This window comes from Phyllobates terribilis, unplaced genomic scaffold, assembly GCF_046119375.1.
Source record: "Phyllobates terribilis strain yellow unplaced genomic scaffold, ASM4611937v1 Scaffold_5__5_contigs__length_657084704, whole genome shotgun sequence".
NCBI classification, from domain to species: domain Eukaryota; kingdom Metazoa; phylum Chordata; class Amphibia; order Anura; family Dendrobatidae; genus Phyllobates; species Phyllobates terribilis.
This window is the reverse complement of record NW_027362765.1, coordinates 201398666-201413513: the sequence shown is the minus strand read 5'-3', so window position 1 is coordinate 201413513 and position 14848 is coordinate 201398666. Positions and strand designations below refer to the sequence as shown.

Genomic DNA, 14848 nt, shown 5'->3' with positions numbered 1-14848 from the left:
TGGTATAATCACATGGAGTAAATACACATCAGAAAAACGTAATGTATATTTGCACCAGAATCCAGGTTTCTACATTTGAAGTTTGTACTGCTGTGGGTGCGCATGCAAATTGGCTCTACTTAATGGGGACAATATGATTGTCATTATACACCAGAATTATAGAGCAGAATCCAACCAAAGATCTTCTTCAATAAGTGACTTGTCACTTATTGGATCAGTTTTGAAACTGAGAAAAAAGTAACTGTATGAAAGACAACGTATTGTTTCTATTGAAAAAAAGTAAAATATGTTTTGAAGTTGTTTTTCGTGCAGATTTGTGCAAAGAAAGCAAGTGACAAAATGTACGAACTTAAGGGGTATTGTCAAGTTTGGAAGTTATTCCTTATCAATTTACTAGGGTACAGCTTCCCAATTGCTTCAATTCCGACTGTTAGGACCACCAATCCCAAGAGCTCACCCCGACTCGATGGAGCATTGGTCAACAATACACACTGCCACTTCATTCTTTCTTAATGGGACTGCCAGAGATAGCAATGCGCATGATCAACTATCACTCCATTCAAATGAAACTCACTAGAGCTCCCGTTCCCTGGATCAGTGGTGGTCTCTGTGGCCAGACCTCTAGAGATCAGGAAGTTATCCTTTATACTGCGGATAGGGGATAACTTCCAAACTTAAGAATATCCCTATGAGGTTTATATACAGTGGTGTGAAAAAGTATTTGCCCCTGATTTCTTATTATTTTGCATGTTTGTCACGCTTAAATGTTTCAGATCACAAAACAAATTTAAATATTAGACAAAGATAACACAAAATGCAGTTTTTAAATAAAGGTATTTACTATTAAAGGAAAAAGAAATCCAAACCTACAGGGCCCTACGTGAAAAAGTGATTGCCCCCCCCCCATTAAAACATGAATTACTGGCGATTTATCACATCTTTGGGAAGCCGAGTTCCATTTCCCTAGTCACACACCAAATGATCCTCAAAAGCTAGACATCATGCTCCAATCCAAAGAAATTCAGGAACAAATGAGAACCAAAGTAATTGAGATCTATCAGTCTGGAAAAGGTTATAAAGCCATTTCTAAAGCTTTGGGACTTCAGTGAATCACAGTGAGAGCCATATCCACAAATGACGAAAACATGGGACAGTGGTGAACCTTCCCATGAGTGGCCGGCTGACTATAACTACCCCAAAAGCGCAGCGACGACTCATTCAAGAAGTCAGAAAAGAACCCACAACAAGATCCAAACAACTGCAGGCCTCATTTGCCTCAGTTAAGGTTCATGACTCCACCATAAGAAAGAAACTGGGCAAAAATGGCATGCATGGCAGAGTTCCAAGACGAAAGCAACTGCTGAGCAAAAAGAATATAAAGGTTCTTCTCAGTTTTGCCATAAAACATCTTGATGATCTCCAAGACTTTTGGGAGAATATTCTGTGGACTGACAAGAAAAGGAACATCATACCAACAGTAAAATATGGTGGTGGTAGTGTGATGGTCTGGGGCTGTTTTGCTGATTCAGGACCTTGAAGACTTGCTGTGGTAAATGGAACCATGAATTCTGCTGTCTACCAAAACATCCTGAAGGAGAATGTCCGGCCAGCTGTTTGTGACCTTAAGCTGAAGCGCACTTAAGCTATGCAGCAGGACAATGATCCAAATCACATCAGCAAGTGCACATCTGAATGGCTTAAGAAAAACAAAATTAAGACTTTGGAGTGGCCTAGTCAAAGTCCTGATTCATTAAATAGCAAGGAGGTATCTCTAAAACATAACCTTTACTAATATTCATAAAACTGATATACATACAGTACAGACCAAAAGTTTGGACACACCTTCTCATTTAAAGATTTTTCTGTATTTTCATGACACATTCAGACTGAAGGCATCAAAACTATGAATTAACACATGTGGAATTATATACTTAATAAAAAAGTGTGAAACAACTGAAAATATGTCTTATATTCTAGGTTCTTCAAAGTAGCCACCTTTTGCTTTGATGACTGCTTTGCACACTCTTGGCATTCTCTTGATGAGCTTCAAGAGGTAGTCACCGGAAATGGTCTTCCAACAATCTTGAAGGAGTTCCCAGAGATGCTTAGCCCTTTTGCCTTCACTCTGCGGTCCTGCTCACCCCAAACCATCTCGATTGGGTTCAGGTCTGGTGACTGTGGAGGCCAGGTCATCTGGCGCAGCACCCCATCACTCTCCTTCTTGGTCAAATAGCCCTTACACAGCCTGGAGGTGTGTTTGGGGTCATTGTCCTGTTGAAAAATAAATGATGGTCCAACTAAACGCAAACCGGATGGAATAGCATGCCGCTGCAAGATGCTGTGGTAGCCATGCTGGTTCAGTATGCCTTCAATTTTAAATCAATCCCCACACCAGCAAAGCACCCCCACACCATCACACCTCCTCCTCCATGCTTTACGGTGGGAACCAGGCATGTAGAGTCCATCCGTTCACCTTTTCTGCGTCGCACAAAGACACGGTGGTTGGAACCAAAGATCTCAAATTTGGACTCATCAGACCAAAGCACAGATTTCCACTGGTCTAATGTCCATTCCTTGTGTTCTTTAGCCCAAACAAGTCTCTTCTGCTTGTTGCCTGTCCTTAGCAGTGGTTTCCTAGCAGCTATTTTACCATGAAGGCCTGCTGCACAAAGTCTCCTCTTAACAGTTGTTGAAGAGATGTGTCTGCTGCTAGAACTCTGTGTGGCATTAACCTGGTCTCTAATCTGAGCTGCTGTTAACCTGCGATTTCTGAGGCTGGTGACTCGGATAAACTTATCCTCAGAAGCAGAGGTGACTCTTGGTCTTCCTTTCCTGGGACGGTCCTCATGTGAGCCAATTTCTTTGTAGCGCTTGATGATTTTTGCAACTGCACTTGGGGACACTTTCAAAGTTTTCCCAATTTTTCGGACTGAATGACCTTAATTTCTTAAAGTAATGACGGACACTCGTTTTTCTTTACTTAGCTGCTTTTTTCTTGCCATAATACAAATTCTAACAGTCTATTCAGTAGGACTATCAGCTGTGTATCCACCAGACTTCTGCACAACACAACTGATGGTCCCAACCCCATTTATAAGGCAAGAAATCCCACTTATTAAACCTGAAAGGGCACACCTGTGAAGTGAAAACCATTTCCGGTGACTACCTCTTGAAGCTCATCAAGAGAATGCCAAGAGTGTGCAAAGCAGTCATCAAAGCAAAAGGTGGCTACTTTGAAGAACCTAGAATATAAGACATATTTTCAGTTGTTTCACACTTTTTTGTTAAGTATATAATTCCACATGTGTTAATTCATAGTTTTGATGCCTTCAGTGTGAATGTACAATTTTCATAGTCATGAAAATACAGAAAAATATTTAAATGAGAAGGTGTGTCCAAACTTTTGGTCTGTGTGTATATCAGTTTTATGAATATTAGTAAAGGTTATGTTTTAGAGATACCTCCTTGCTATTTAATGTATCAATTCTGAGGTCCTGACCTTAATCTGATTGAGATGCTGTGGCATGACCTTAAAAAGGCGCTTCAAGCTAGGAAACCCTCCAATGTGGCTGAATTACAACAATTTTGCAAAGATGAGTGGCCAAAATTCCTCCAGAGCGTTGTAAGAGACTCATTGCCAGTTATTGCAATGCTTGATTGCAGTTGTTGCTGCTAAGGGTGGCCCAACCAGTTATTAGGTTTAGGGGGCAATCACTTTTTCACACAGGGCCCCGTAGGTTTGGATTTCTTTTTCCCTTAATAATAAAGAATAAGTTTAAAGAAAGAAAGAAATTAAAGAATAAGACACCAGGAAGGGGGAAACCACTTTTCACACCACTGTATAAACCCTTTCAGATTGACTAGAAATATATGTTTTATCTAGTTATCTTTAGAGGAAGCTGCCAGACCGGACAAACAGGTAGTTAGGAATCTTATTCATAGGTCATCACATCTTTGTATAGCAATACTGTTGTGTTTTCGATTTTCAGCTTTCTGCTTCTTGGATCTTAATAAACTAAGGAAGAAAAACCCTAAATCACAATAAAACCAGCCCAGGAACAGCCTCATAAAAATGCAGCTGGGTGCGAAGCAGGTGAGAAGTGATGGGGCTGCTATGTGCAAGTCAAAAGCAGATCTCAGCTGAGTCATGGGACTATGTTCTTAGTCATCAGAGAAAGAGACGGACACCATGTTTTTGTCTGTGGAACATGTAACAGATCAGATGCTAGTTAACTCGTATTGTTTTCATTTGATTAACAGCAATGTCAATAGACACCCTCACCTGTAAGGCTGGGGCCGCACAGCGACTATGGTCATGATACGGGTGGTACCGTCAAGATTGCTCTATGCCAATGTGATATTGCAATGTAATGCAGGTGAATGGGGTCTCACTGCAACCTTCAGGGTACAGCAAGCAAGACAAGCAAGTTGCAAAAAGTCAGATTTTTTAGCGATTTGCTTGTCGCGGTTGCGGTACCCTGCGTGTCACAATGTATCTTTATGCAGCTGTATTACACAGCGATGTATCAGCACTATACAGCCACCCATTTTGGTTCCAAATTCGATGTGTAGGCTAAACCTTAATGTCTGAATTTTATCTGGTCTACAGATAGTGACGATAACAATAGAATTAAAGGAGTTCATACACCCTTAAAAGTTGTCATTTGGCCAAAAGCTATTCCTCCTGGATAACCTCCCATATGCAAGTGACGCGCCCCCTGGGACATATTCCTTTTTGAGGGGAATACCCGGCACCGGATCAGATGGGGGGGTTGTAGTCTCCGAGCGGCTGTGACCCGGTCCCGTGCCCAGGGCGTCAAGCTCAGTGTTATGTGGCAGCTTTACAGATGTTACTAAAGTTCTTTTGTGTCGACTACGCCACCCGTTGTGATGCGGTCACTGTGGCCGCCGCTGCAGCAGGGTCCGCTGAGGCTGATGGTGGATGCGCAGCTTGGTGGGATAACCCCCAACGGGAGGGGTATAGCCTCAGAGGGGACAGGCGCAGAGGATGGGGGTTGTGGTGGTGCGGTGCAGCCGGCAATGAAGACAGACTCGGGTTGTGCAGTTAAGGGTGTTTATTTACTGCTGATGTTTCGGTCACTCCAGCTGCTAGTGACCACCCGAGCCGTGCTGCGTCCACCAGGTCCTGGATCCAGCCAACCCCCAAACAAGTCCGGAGCGTGGCCCTGAGCTCTCCCTCTGTCCTTTCTTCAGCCGTCCCCACCAGTGATTCACCTAGGTCCAGCTCCCTCGGGCCTTCTTTTGGGACACCCTTGGCCCTGGGTTCCCTGACCCTTCATGTGGTGTGCCTTCGGGGTGAATATGGTGGGTGACCGTGACAGACACTGCCCACGGTCTCCGGTCTCTGGCTGGGGATTGTTTTTACCCCCACCAGTTTGGGTTCCGGTACCCTGATGCTGACTCCTCACCCGGTGCTCTAATTTGGGTTCTTGGGTCCCTTCAGTCTTCCCCCTCTGGGTCTTTCTCTTTCTTTCTCCTCTCTCTCTCTCTCCAGGGCTGCTGTTTCCTGCTCTCTGCATCTGACTTGTCCTCTGCAGCTGACTGACCCTGATCTAAGTTGGTGCCCTCCTTATATATCCCTCTATGTGTGAGCTCAGGTGACCAGCACCCAATGAGCTCCTATCACTACCCAGACTGCTCCCCCTATCTGCCCCTACACTACATGGGATGTACCACCCCCCTCCCACTCCAGCCAGGAACAGGCTCGGTTGTACCTGCACATTTCTAAGTGGGAGTACCGTCGGCCTGCTCCTCTGGAATGGGATGTATGTAGTGCATGCAGTCTATCTGAGCTCAGTTCCACACTCCTTCCTTACCCGGGAGTGGAATATCACACCTCTGGGTTGAGGTGCAATACCCCTGTAGCAGCCGAATCCTCAGGGTGCTACACAAGCATGCTTGGTTAGACCAGGGATAAGGATCCATTTGCACAGGTCAATAATCATGAATGAGTATCCTAAACAGGCCAGTACTAACCCCACAAATGAGAAAAATTCATTTAATCTTGTATGATGGCTTATACTCGCAGAATAATCTTATTAATGATCGTTTAGAATACATGAAAGTGCAGTCGGACTTGTCTAAACAGACCATTAAATGACCACTGATCAGTTCATATGTAGCCCATCGTTGGTCATTTAACGGCAGTGGTCAACTTATCTAAATGCACCTCGAGATGCTGCCAGAGTCCTTTCAAGCCAGCTTATCTCCATTGGGAACAAAGGGTCAGCAAAACTGCTATGAATACGTCCTAAACACTGATGATGCACATAAACACCTAATGTAGTCTTGTCTGTGAATGTCTAATAGCCTTTCATCCCACATAAACAAGGTGCCGTTAATGGAATATCCATGTATGATACTCGGTGGGCACCAAGCGGTTGAGTCAGCAACTGTCCTGACCAGTATACGTTGTGTATTTAGGGAATATGGCACTCCTAGGGTGTATAGGTGCTCAGATAGGTTCCCACAAGTATACAGTTGTGTCTCTCTGCACCTGATGTCAGAGCAGATGAGAGCTTAGGCCTGCACAACCCTTTGAGATCTATCTTGTAAGCCATGCACCTGTCAGCTGGACATTATCAGAATAGATTTTTGGCCCATGAATGTGAACTAAATGTTTCAGTGATTGCAAGCCGAGAACTTGAAAGCGGTTTTTATTGGACAGTTTTAGGGACTACCTTGTTCTGACCTACCACACTGCTAATTCATGAATGTAAACAATGACCATCCAAGGCCTAGGCAATTTTTTACACACTAGATGTTTTACTGTTAAACACAAAGTAATAATTCTGAATAATATGTTTGTTAATATTTATTATTGTTCTTACCCCCGTGATGCTGTAGTTCTTGTCCACTAAAGCTTCTGTAAGGATGAGCCGACCACTCTTTGGAAGATGTTGTAAACTGATTATCAATTTCCCTAATAATCTAGAGCAGAAGAGCAAGAATAAGTTGTAAAGTATGGAGCCCGCCATTAAACCAGCCAATCTAAGACACTATCGGCTTTACACACAACATAGGGATGAGATTGAGGATATTAATGCTAGATATTGTTTTGAAATATTTTATTTATAATATTTACAAAACCTTTTTGTTTTCTAGTATGAAATAGTATAGCTGTACAGAGAAGCCAAAAATGAATATTTCCGACAGTCTTTCATATTTATAGGAGCCCTATGTCACGCCACAAGATGACTAAAAGGGGCTGTCTACTTGAAAAAAATATGTTTCAATATGTTGCAAAGGTAAATATATCCAAGTTATTAATATACTTGAACTATCAAAGGTCACCCTATTTCCAGATGTAAGTGTTGATCTGCATTAAGGGAATTAGCAGTCGAGCCCATTTCATTACTTAGACATTTTCAGACCCCTTTTCTGTCTATGTATCAGCTGTAAAAGAGAAGAGTACTGACCTAGCTACATCTTCAAATTAGAGGATATGTAATAATAATCTGGTAAGTACTTTTGGAAGTTCTATATATTTATTGTAATGGGAACCTTTTGCCTCAAAAAACATTATTTACCTGTAGATATAGCGTTAAGCTGCAGGCAAATAACATAATAATGCCACTTTACCGAAAGTGCGGCTACCGGGAGAAAATCTTATTATTTAGTTACTTATTATACTCACTTACATAGTGCCATTAATTCTGAGACGCTTTACAGACATTATCATTGCTGTCCCCATTGGGGCTCACAACCTAAATTCTCTATCAGTATGTCTTTGGAGAAATTAGGAAAATTAACTTATTTCTTCCTGAGAGCCGCCAGCTTTCAGTCATCGGGGCATGCACAGAGCTGCTACAGTCACTGCTCACAGTGCCACTTACTATACTGTGAGCGGCGACTGAAAGCACGTTAGGGCAATTTGATTGACAGCTCGCTGTGCACAGTTGTGCCGCATAGTCGACTGTCAATCAAAGTGTCGAGGATTGCTTAGAGCCACCACTCACAGTATACTGAGCAGTGCTGTGAGTGGTGACTGTTGCCGTTCTATGCACGCCCCCATAACTGAAAGCCGGCGGCTCTTGGGAGATGATAAGTTCATTTTCTCCTGATTGCTGCACTTTCGGTAAGACAGCCAGGAAGTATTGTAGTGGCATTTACCTGAAGACAAACTCTATATCTAGAGGTAAATAGCGTATTCCAAAGTGACAGGTTCTCTTTACAACACATTTTTCTTGTGCCTATCTGACTTCTAGTGCTTGCTAACTAATTAAATCTGTCAGTAAGAATTAACGTATTGATGGAAAAGAGTGTGACTGCTAGACCTGACTACTCAGTGTTTGTTTGTAGTCTGTTGCCACATAAACATATACATAGATCCACTTCTTTCTTTTATTTTCAGGTCAATTGAAATAACTAAAAAATGATAGATGTAATAGTATTAAATATTTTACATTTAATTTATATCTGCGGTATTGTATAATAGAGATTGTAAATTTACCTGTTGGTGAAAACTTTGCTGCAATTGTAAACCTTTACAGTAAGAACTTCCTCAGATACAATTTTCCCATAGTGAGGCCATCGAAAATGCTGTATAAAAATAAAACCAGATAGCATTAGAGTGCTTCTTGCTATGTAACTTCCTCCACATGATTTAATAAGATGTTATCTGCATTATAACGGTTGACATTGGTATTGATTTATAGATGTATTCCATGTGCAATTTCCAGTAGAATGAGCATACCGCCAAAATCATTTATGGCATTGGCAACCCTTCATATCACTGGTGATTATAATAATGTAAAATAATGTTCCATGTAAGTATTTCTGATTGCTTTAAAGGGAATCTAACATCAGTTTTTTGCTATGTAATCGGACAGCGGCATGAGGTACGAACAGAGACCCTAATTCCAGTAATGTATCACTTAGTTTATTAGGTGCAGCAGGTATGATAGAGTCACAGTTTTCTCTGCTGCAGATCTAGCAGAGCTTAGGTCTTCAGCTTTGTATAACCCCACTCACACCATAGCTTTCTGTGTATAATCAGTGATGGGGGCGTGATTGGACTAGGAGGCACGAGGCCAGTTGTTCTGTATTGATAATCTCCTGCTGATAAAACACTGATTGTATTGAAACAGCAAAACATAGCCCAGTAAGTGACACATTACTGTAATCGGGGTCTCTGCCCCTTCATCATGCTGCTTTTAGATTACATAGGAAAAGCCTGCTGACAGATTCCCTTTAATAAGTTATCTCACCCGGATACCTCCTATAACAAGTATATAACTAATATAGAACAATTTCTGCCATGCTTGTCTTTGCCTGGTCAAGTATTGAATGGTTTCCTATCTATTTAACAGGCAAGATAGATACTTTATGTACTTCCTGTACAATGCAAAATGTTTGTTTGGCAGTAACTTCCCAGAGCTTGTAAGCAATGCACATGTTTGGTAGTGGTGTCTGGTCTCCTTGGCAATTAGCAGTAATCAATAAAAAATAAAAGTAGCGAAGGGGACACTATTTAATAAAAAGTGATTTCCAAAGTTTCCTGTTTTTACAAGCACTTTGCAAACATAACCATCTCAGGTGAAAGAAAGAACCCTTTAAAGGAATCTGTCAGCAGGTTTTTGCTATGTAATCTAAGGACAGCATAATGTATCAGCTGAAACACAGATTTCAGTGATGTGTTAGTTATTAAGCTGTGTACTGTTCTTTTCATATGATGATTGTTTTATCACCAGGATATTATCACAGCTAGGACTGGTGCTCTTGTGCGCAGTTGTCCGACCACGCCGCCTCCTTTGATAAGCAGTTCACTGTCTATAGACAATCTACATAGAAAGTTGTGGTGTGGGTGGGATCAGTTTTCTAGGCTCTACTACATGCTACATCTAAAAACTCTAATTGTGTCATAACTGCTGCACCCAGTAAACTAAGTGATACATCGCTGGGATCAAGGTCTTGTTTCCTAAATTATGCTGACAGTGTGATAAGTATTAGGTTTTCTTAGGGAAAGGAGAATATTACCAGATTTTGACATTTTTCTTTGCCCTAACCTTAATACCCAAGGACAAAAGTAAATTAGACAACTGTAAGACTTTTCATTCTAGAATGATTACATATTATTTAGTTAACACTAAAAAAATCACTCGCAACCAGTTTTCCTGCAGATTAAATGCCTACATCATATAGGGTAACGTTTCTCCTTGTGAAGAGTGACATACCGGCCCTGGCATGCCAATGTAAGGAGGCTTATTCGCCATTCAATGCTCCTCTGGGAAATTAAACATGCAAATTGCCTCTTCAGAGAGGAAGAGGACTAGAACTCTCTCACTACTTCCAACAGGTGGTGCTATAGAGTTCTAGTCCTCTTCCTGTCGGAAGAGGTAATTTGCATACATCATATAGCACATTCAGATAATTTTCCATTCCACACATATCTGGCTGGATTGGCTGACAATAAAATGCGTGTGTGAGCCTCTCGACTGTTTCCTGACAGTAGATTTGAGGAGATAGTGGGATCAATCATGTTAGATATTGATACCTTAGGAGATCTTGCCCTTTCTTTACTTAAAGAAACACACAGGCTCGGTGTGGGGAGAGATAGCTATCGGCTGAACAAGGGTTTACACAACTTCTCTGACTTTACAAGGAATGTCCCTGTAGGCTATTCTAGTTTTACAATGCTGTCATTCCTGACCTACCTACTAAACAAATAACCTAGCACAACATGAAGACATCATTTAAAGGGAAAAGTAGTTTAAAAATGTATTTCCTTGGCACGAAATTGACTCATCACACGTCCTTAAAAAGGTTGTCTCAAGTTATTAAATGGTTAAAATTGAAAAGTGTTTGTAAAAACAATCAAATTTGCAATGTACCTCTTATTAAAAATTGTCTCCTTTCTGAAGAAAGGAGGGATCTTTAATTCTATAGTTTAAATCTCATTGACTAAGTTACCGGTCATCTTGCGGTTTCAGAATGGTCGATTACCTAGATCAGGAGCATGGCTGCTAGCAGGCTCTATGTTTTTGAGCCTGCAAGCCCCAATGGATCTGGCAAGCTTCAGTGTCCCTGCTGTTCTCCTATGCTGCAGAGAAAAAGCAGCCTCTGTTAGCAGCAAGGGAGAGCATACAGTTCGGACCAGGACTATGACCACACTGCTAGTCCGAATTGTCAGTCTACAGGACAGGGTTGCCAACTGTACAGAAATTCCAGGCATGGGAGAAGGTCATGTGGTCAGATGAGACCAAAATAGAACTTTTTGGTATCAACTCCACTCGCCGTGTTTGGAGGAAGAAGAAAGATGAGTGCAACCCTAAAAATACCGTCCCAACCGTGAAGAATGGTGGGGGAAACATCATACTTTGGGGGTGCTTTTCTGCAAAGGGGACAGGACGACTGCACAGTATTGAAGGAAGGATGTATGGGGTCATGTATCGCATGAGAGCATTGAAGATGTGTTGTGGCTGGGTCTTCCAGCATGACAATGACCCAAAAAACACAGCCAGGGCAACTAAGGAGTGGGCTCCGTAAGAAGCATTTCAAGGTCCTGGAGTGACCTAGCCAGTCTCAAGACCTAACCCCATTAGAAATCTTTAGAGGGAGCTTAAACTCAATGTTGCCCAGCAACAGCCCTGAAGCCTGAAAGATCTGGAGAAGATCTGTATGGAGGAGTGGGCAAAAATCACTTCTGCTGTGTGTGCAAACTTTGTCAAGAACAATAGGAAATGTCTGACCTCTGTAATTGCAAACAAAGGTTTCTGTACCAAATATTAAGTTCGGTTTTTCTGTTGTATCAAATGCTTATTTCATGCATGTGGGGGAGAGGACAATGAGAGGGGTGGGGGACAGGGCAATGAGGAGGGTGGGAATTGGGATGAGAGTAAGGGGGATTTATAATGGACTTATGAACAGGGGGAGGTGGAGGAGGACATTAGATATGGATGTAAAATGAATTGAGTAGTGGATAAGGCTACTAAGTCCCTGATAGTGTCATAAGGAATTGTGGGATGGGGAGGACGCTATCAGAGACTTAAAATTTATTGGGGAGTGGGAGAGGAGAGGGTAAGCTCCATAGGACACTTTGTAATAAATTGAAAAAATACATTGTAGACATCTATCATACTGAAGAAGCGCTGGTGGCAAGCATTAATAACTAAGCATTACCAATTAAAGGGGTAATCCCATGAACAACATATATCACTTATAGAGGTGCTAAAGGTATGAACAGTTGGGGTCCAACTACTGTGATCCTCACTAGTCTCAAGAACAGGGGTCCCAAAATCCTCTGTGAAAATGGAGAAATAATTTGCATGTGTGAGCACCACTCATTAGACTTCTATGAGTCTATGGGAGCGGCAGTGCGCTTTCTTGACAACATCTCCATTCACTTTTGTTGGGGCGTTCTCTCAGTACCATTGACAGCGCTTGTGTCATTAACATGAAGGATATGGAACCTCCATTATTGGGATTAGTTGGGGACTCAGCAGTCACATGCCTACTATCATATTTTATCATGTAGATGTACAGAAAGAGTTCTTGTGTAAACACATTTTGTGATTCTTCTTGTTTTATTTTCAGCTGATGGTTCCACTATTTCAGTTCCAATTTCCTGTAAGCAATGCTAGTAGGAGACTTACCTGACCAAAATCAGCTATAGATCCAGTATTAAGCTTTTTCGTCTTATGAGTAAAACCTTTGGAAGAAAAAACATTGATCATTAATTAAAATGCAAAGTATGCCCTTTTTAACAAATGAATGATCAAACAGATAATACAAACTCAATAAAAAAAATATTGTTAAAAGTATCCAGATGATAACATTGATTGGGCCCTCAAAACAGTAGAACAAAAAGGTAGCAGAATTATTTGGAAAAATACGTCCCCTTCTCTGCACCTGGATTATAAGAAAAATTAATGCAAATTGAAGGCAGGTTGTCCTCTACTTTGAATGGGGCCAGCATGGTTTAGGAAATAAAAATATACTGTATGTTCATCAAAGTATCTGATCATCAACATCCGATCCTGCCATCAAGGAGATCGAGAGATCAGCAGGGGACACAATACAGAGTGGAAAGTAGTGGCACCAGTCTGGTAGGTGAGTGGAGGTTTTTATAGTTCTTATACCACACTGGGCTCATTAAGGTTAACTTTTAAAGTAGTGGACACTTATGGAGCCACGTTGACTAATAAGTCTGACTTCGCTTACTATTTTATTGCTGTGTATTATAGTTTGGCTGACGTCATCCTTCCAAATTTTACGGTCCTTGTATAGACCATGATTACTGGACCTACTAGTAGTTTGTGGGGTACATAAATGGATGCATAAGTATTTTTGTCCAATTTTTATTCCATTTTTGCAGAGGCTAAATGAACTGCAAATTTTTTTAATGCAGCACATGTAAGTTATACTGAAAGTTCACTTCCAGTCTAATTTCCATGTGAATTTAAAGCTTGATTTCTCAGGATTAGGGTATCGGACTACTACAAAACAGGTATCAATTATACCGTAATTGTTGTTCTATGACCTCTACAGCCATAAATCTACTTTGATTAGTAGAATCATCCTACATTAATTAAATAAATACTTATCCTATTTTCTTGTGATCTGCTCTCCCAGGAATTGAACCCACAACCTGAACCATTTCAGATAGCAGCTAAAGCTCTAAGCCACAGCCTACACTGAATATAGTATACTTGAAGCTGTATTGCAGACTATGAACCCACAGGCAGATTATGCTGATACATAGAGATCTATCTGTACAAAGAGGTATATTTCTATGTACCTGTATTCTAGAGGGAAAATAAAAGTCAGATCTTTTTTTCCTATAAGGTTGCTAAACAATAATGAAATACAATTACAAAAATATAATTTGTTTCTTCTTTTCTTGTGATTTGTTCTCTCCAGGAATCAAATCCACAACCTGTATCATTGTAGGCAGCAGCTAACGCTAGGCACCACAGTCTACGCTGATTAGCATATGATAATTGAAGCTGCCTCACAGGTTCTAAACTCCCAGGCAGATTATACTGGTACATATGGATACATTGTATATAGCAGTGCATCTCTATATTCCGGTATTCTAGAGGTAAAGAAAAAGTCCGATTTTTTTCTTCTTATAAAATTACTAAAAAATAATGAAAAACAATTACTGTACAATAATGTAATTTTTAATTTGCGCTTTCAAAAAATAATAAACATCACCAATTAGCAAAAACAGACATATTTGCTGTCCCTGTAATCATTTTTTATTTCCATAAAACCCATAAAAAATATAATAAAAATGTAACACCAAGGCCGTATTCACACAAATCCTAAACAATGCGTTTTTTCTACTGCTTTATTTCTGCACACAATCTTCTCTGATTATTGTGTGTTTACTATACTTTTTTATGCGTTTTTGATGCAAATTAGTACAGAAAAGCTTTGATTCTGCACTTTAAAATGCAACAGTATTTTTTTACATCAATTTTTTTCAGGCTCCACATAGAAGCTTATAGAGAAAATATGCACCAAAACTGCACAGTACAGCAGTGTCTTTAGATGCACCAAGGGCAGGAGATTTCATGAAATCATATCCACTTTGCTTAAATATTTAGGCTGTTTGTGTTCACATGTAATGTAAATGCTGCGTTTTTTCCCCTTCTTTTCTTTGCACAGAAATTCCTCTGTGTTTAACTGTCCAAGCAAAATGGATGTGAATTCATGAAAACTGCGCATGCGGCTGAACAGTGCGGTTTTGGTACTTTTTTTTCTCTGGGGGCTTTTAAGTAGAGTCTCGAAAAAAAGTGCATGTAAAAACTGCAGTTACTTTTTTAAGTGCAGAAACAAATCTTTTCTGTACTATAAAAAAAAAAAAACACATTAATAACAC

The 14848-nt window shown here is 40.7% G+C and overlaps 1 protein-coding gene across 1 annotated transcript in view; it reads right to left on the bottom strand.

Moving 5' to 3' along the window:
* LOC141272717 (fer-1-like protein 4) overlaps positions 1-14848 on the bottom strand; it is a 227932-nt gene that overhangs the window by 169641 nt on the left and 43443 nt on the right. Inside the window, exons 2-4 of the mRNA XM_073683718.1 lie at positions 12615-12670; positions 8474-8562; positions 6852-6951 (exon numbers count right to left, since the gene is read on the bottom strand). Of these exons, the coding sequence (XP_073539819.1) occupies positions 6852-6951; positions 8474-8562; positions 12615-12670 (245 nt within the window). The remainder of the gene's footprint in view (positions 1-6851; positions 6952-8473; positions 8563-12614; positions 12671-14848) is intronic.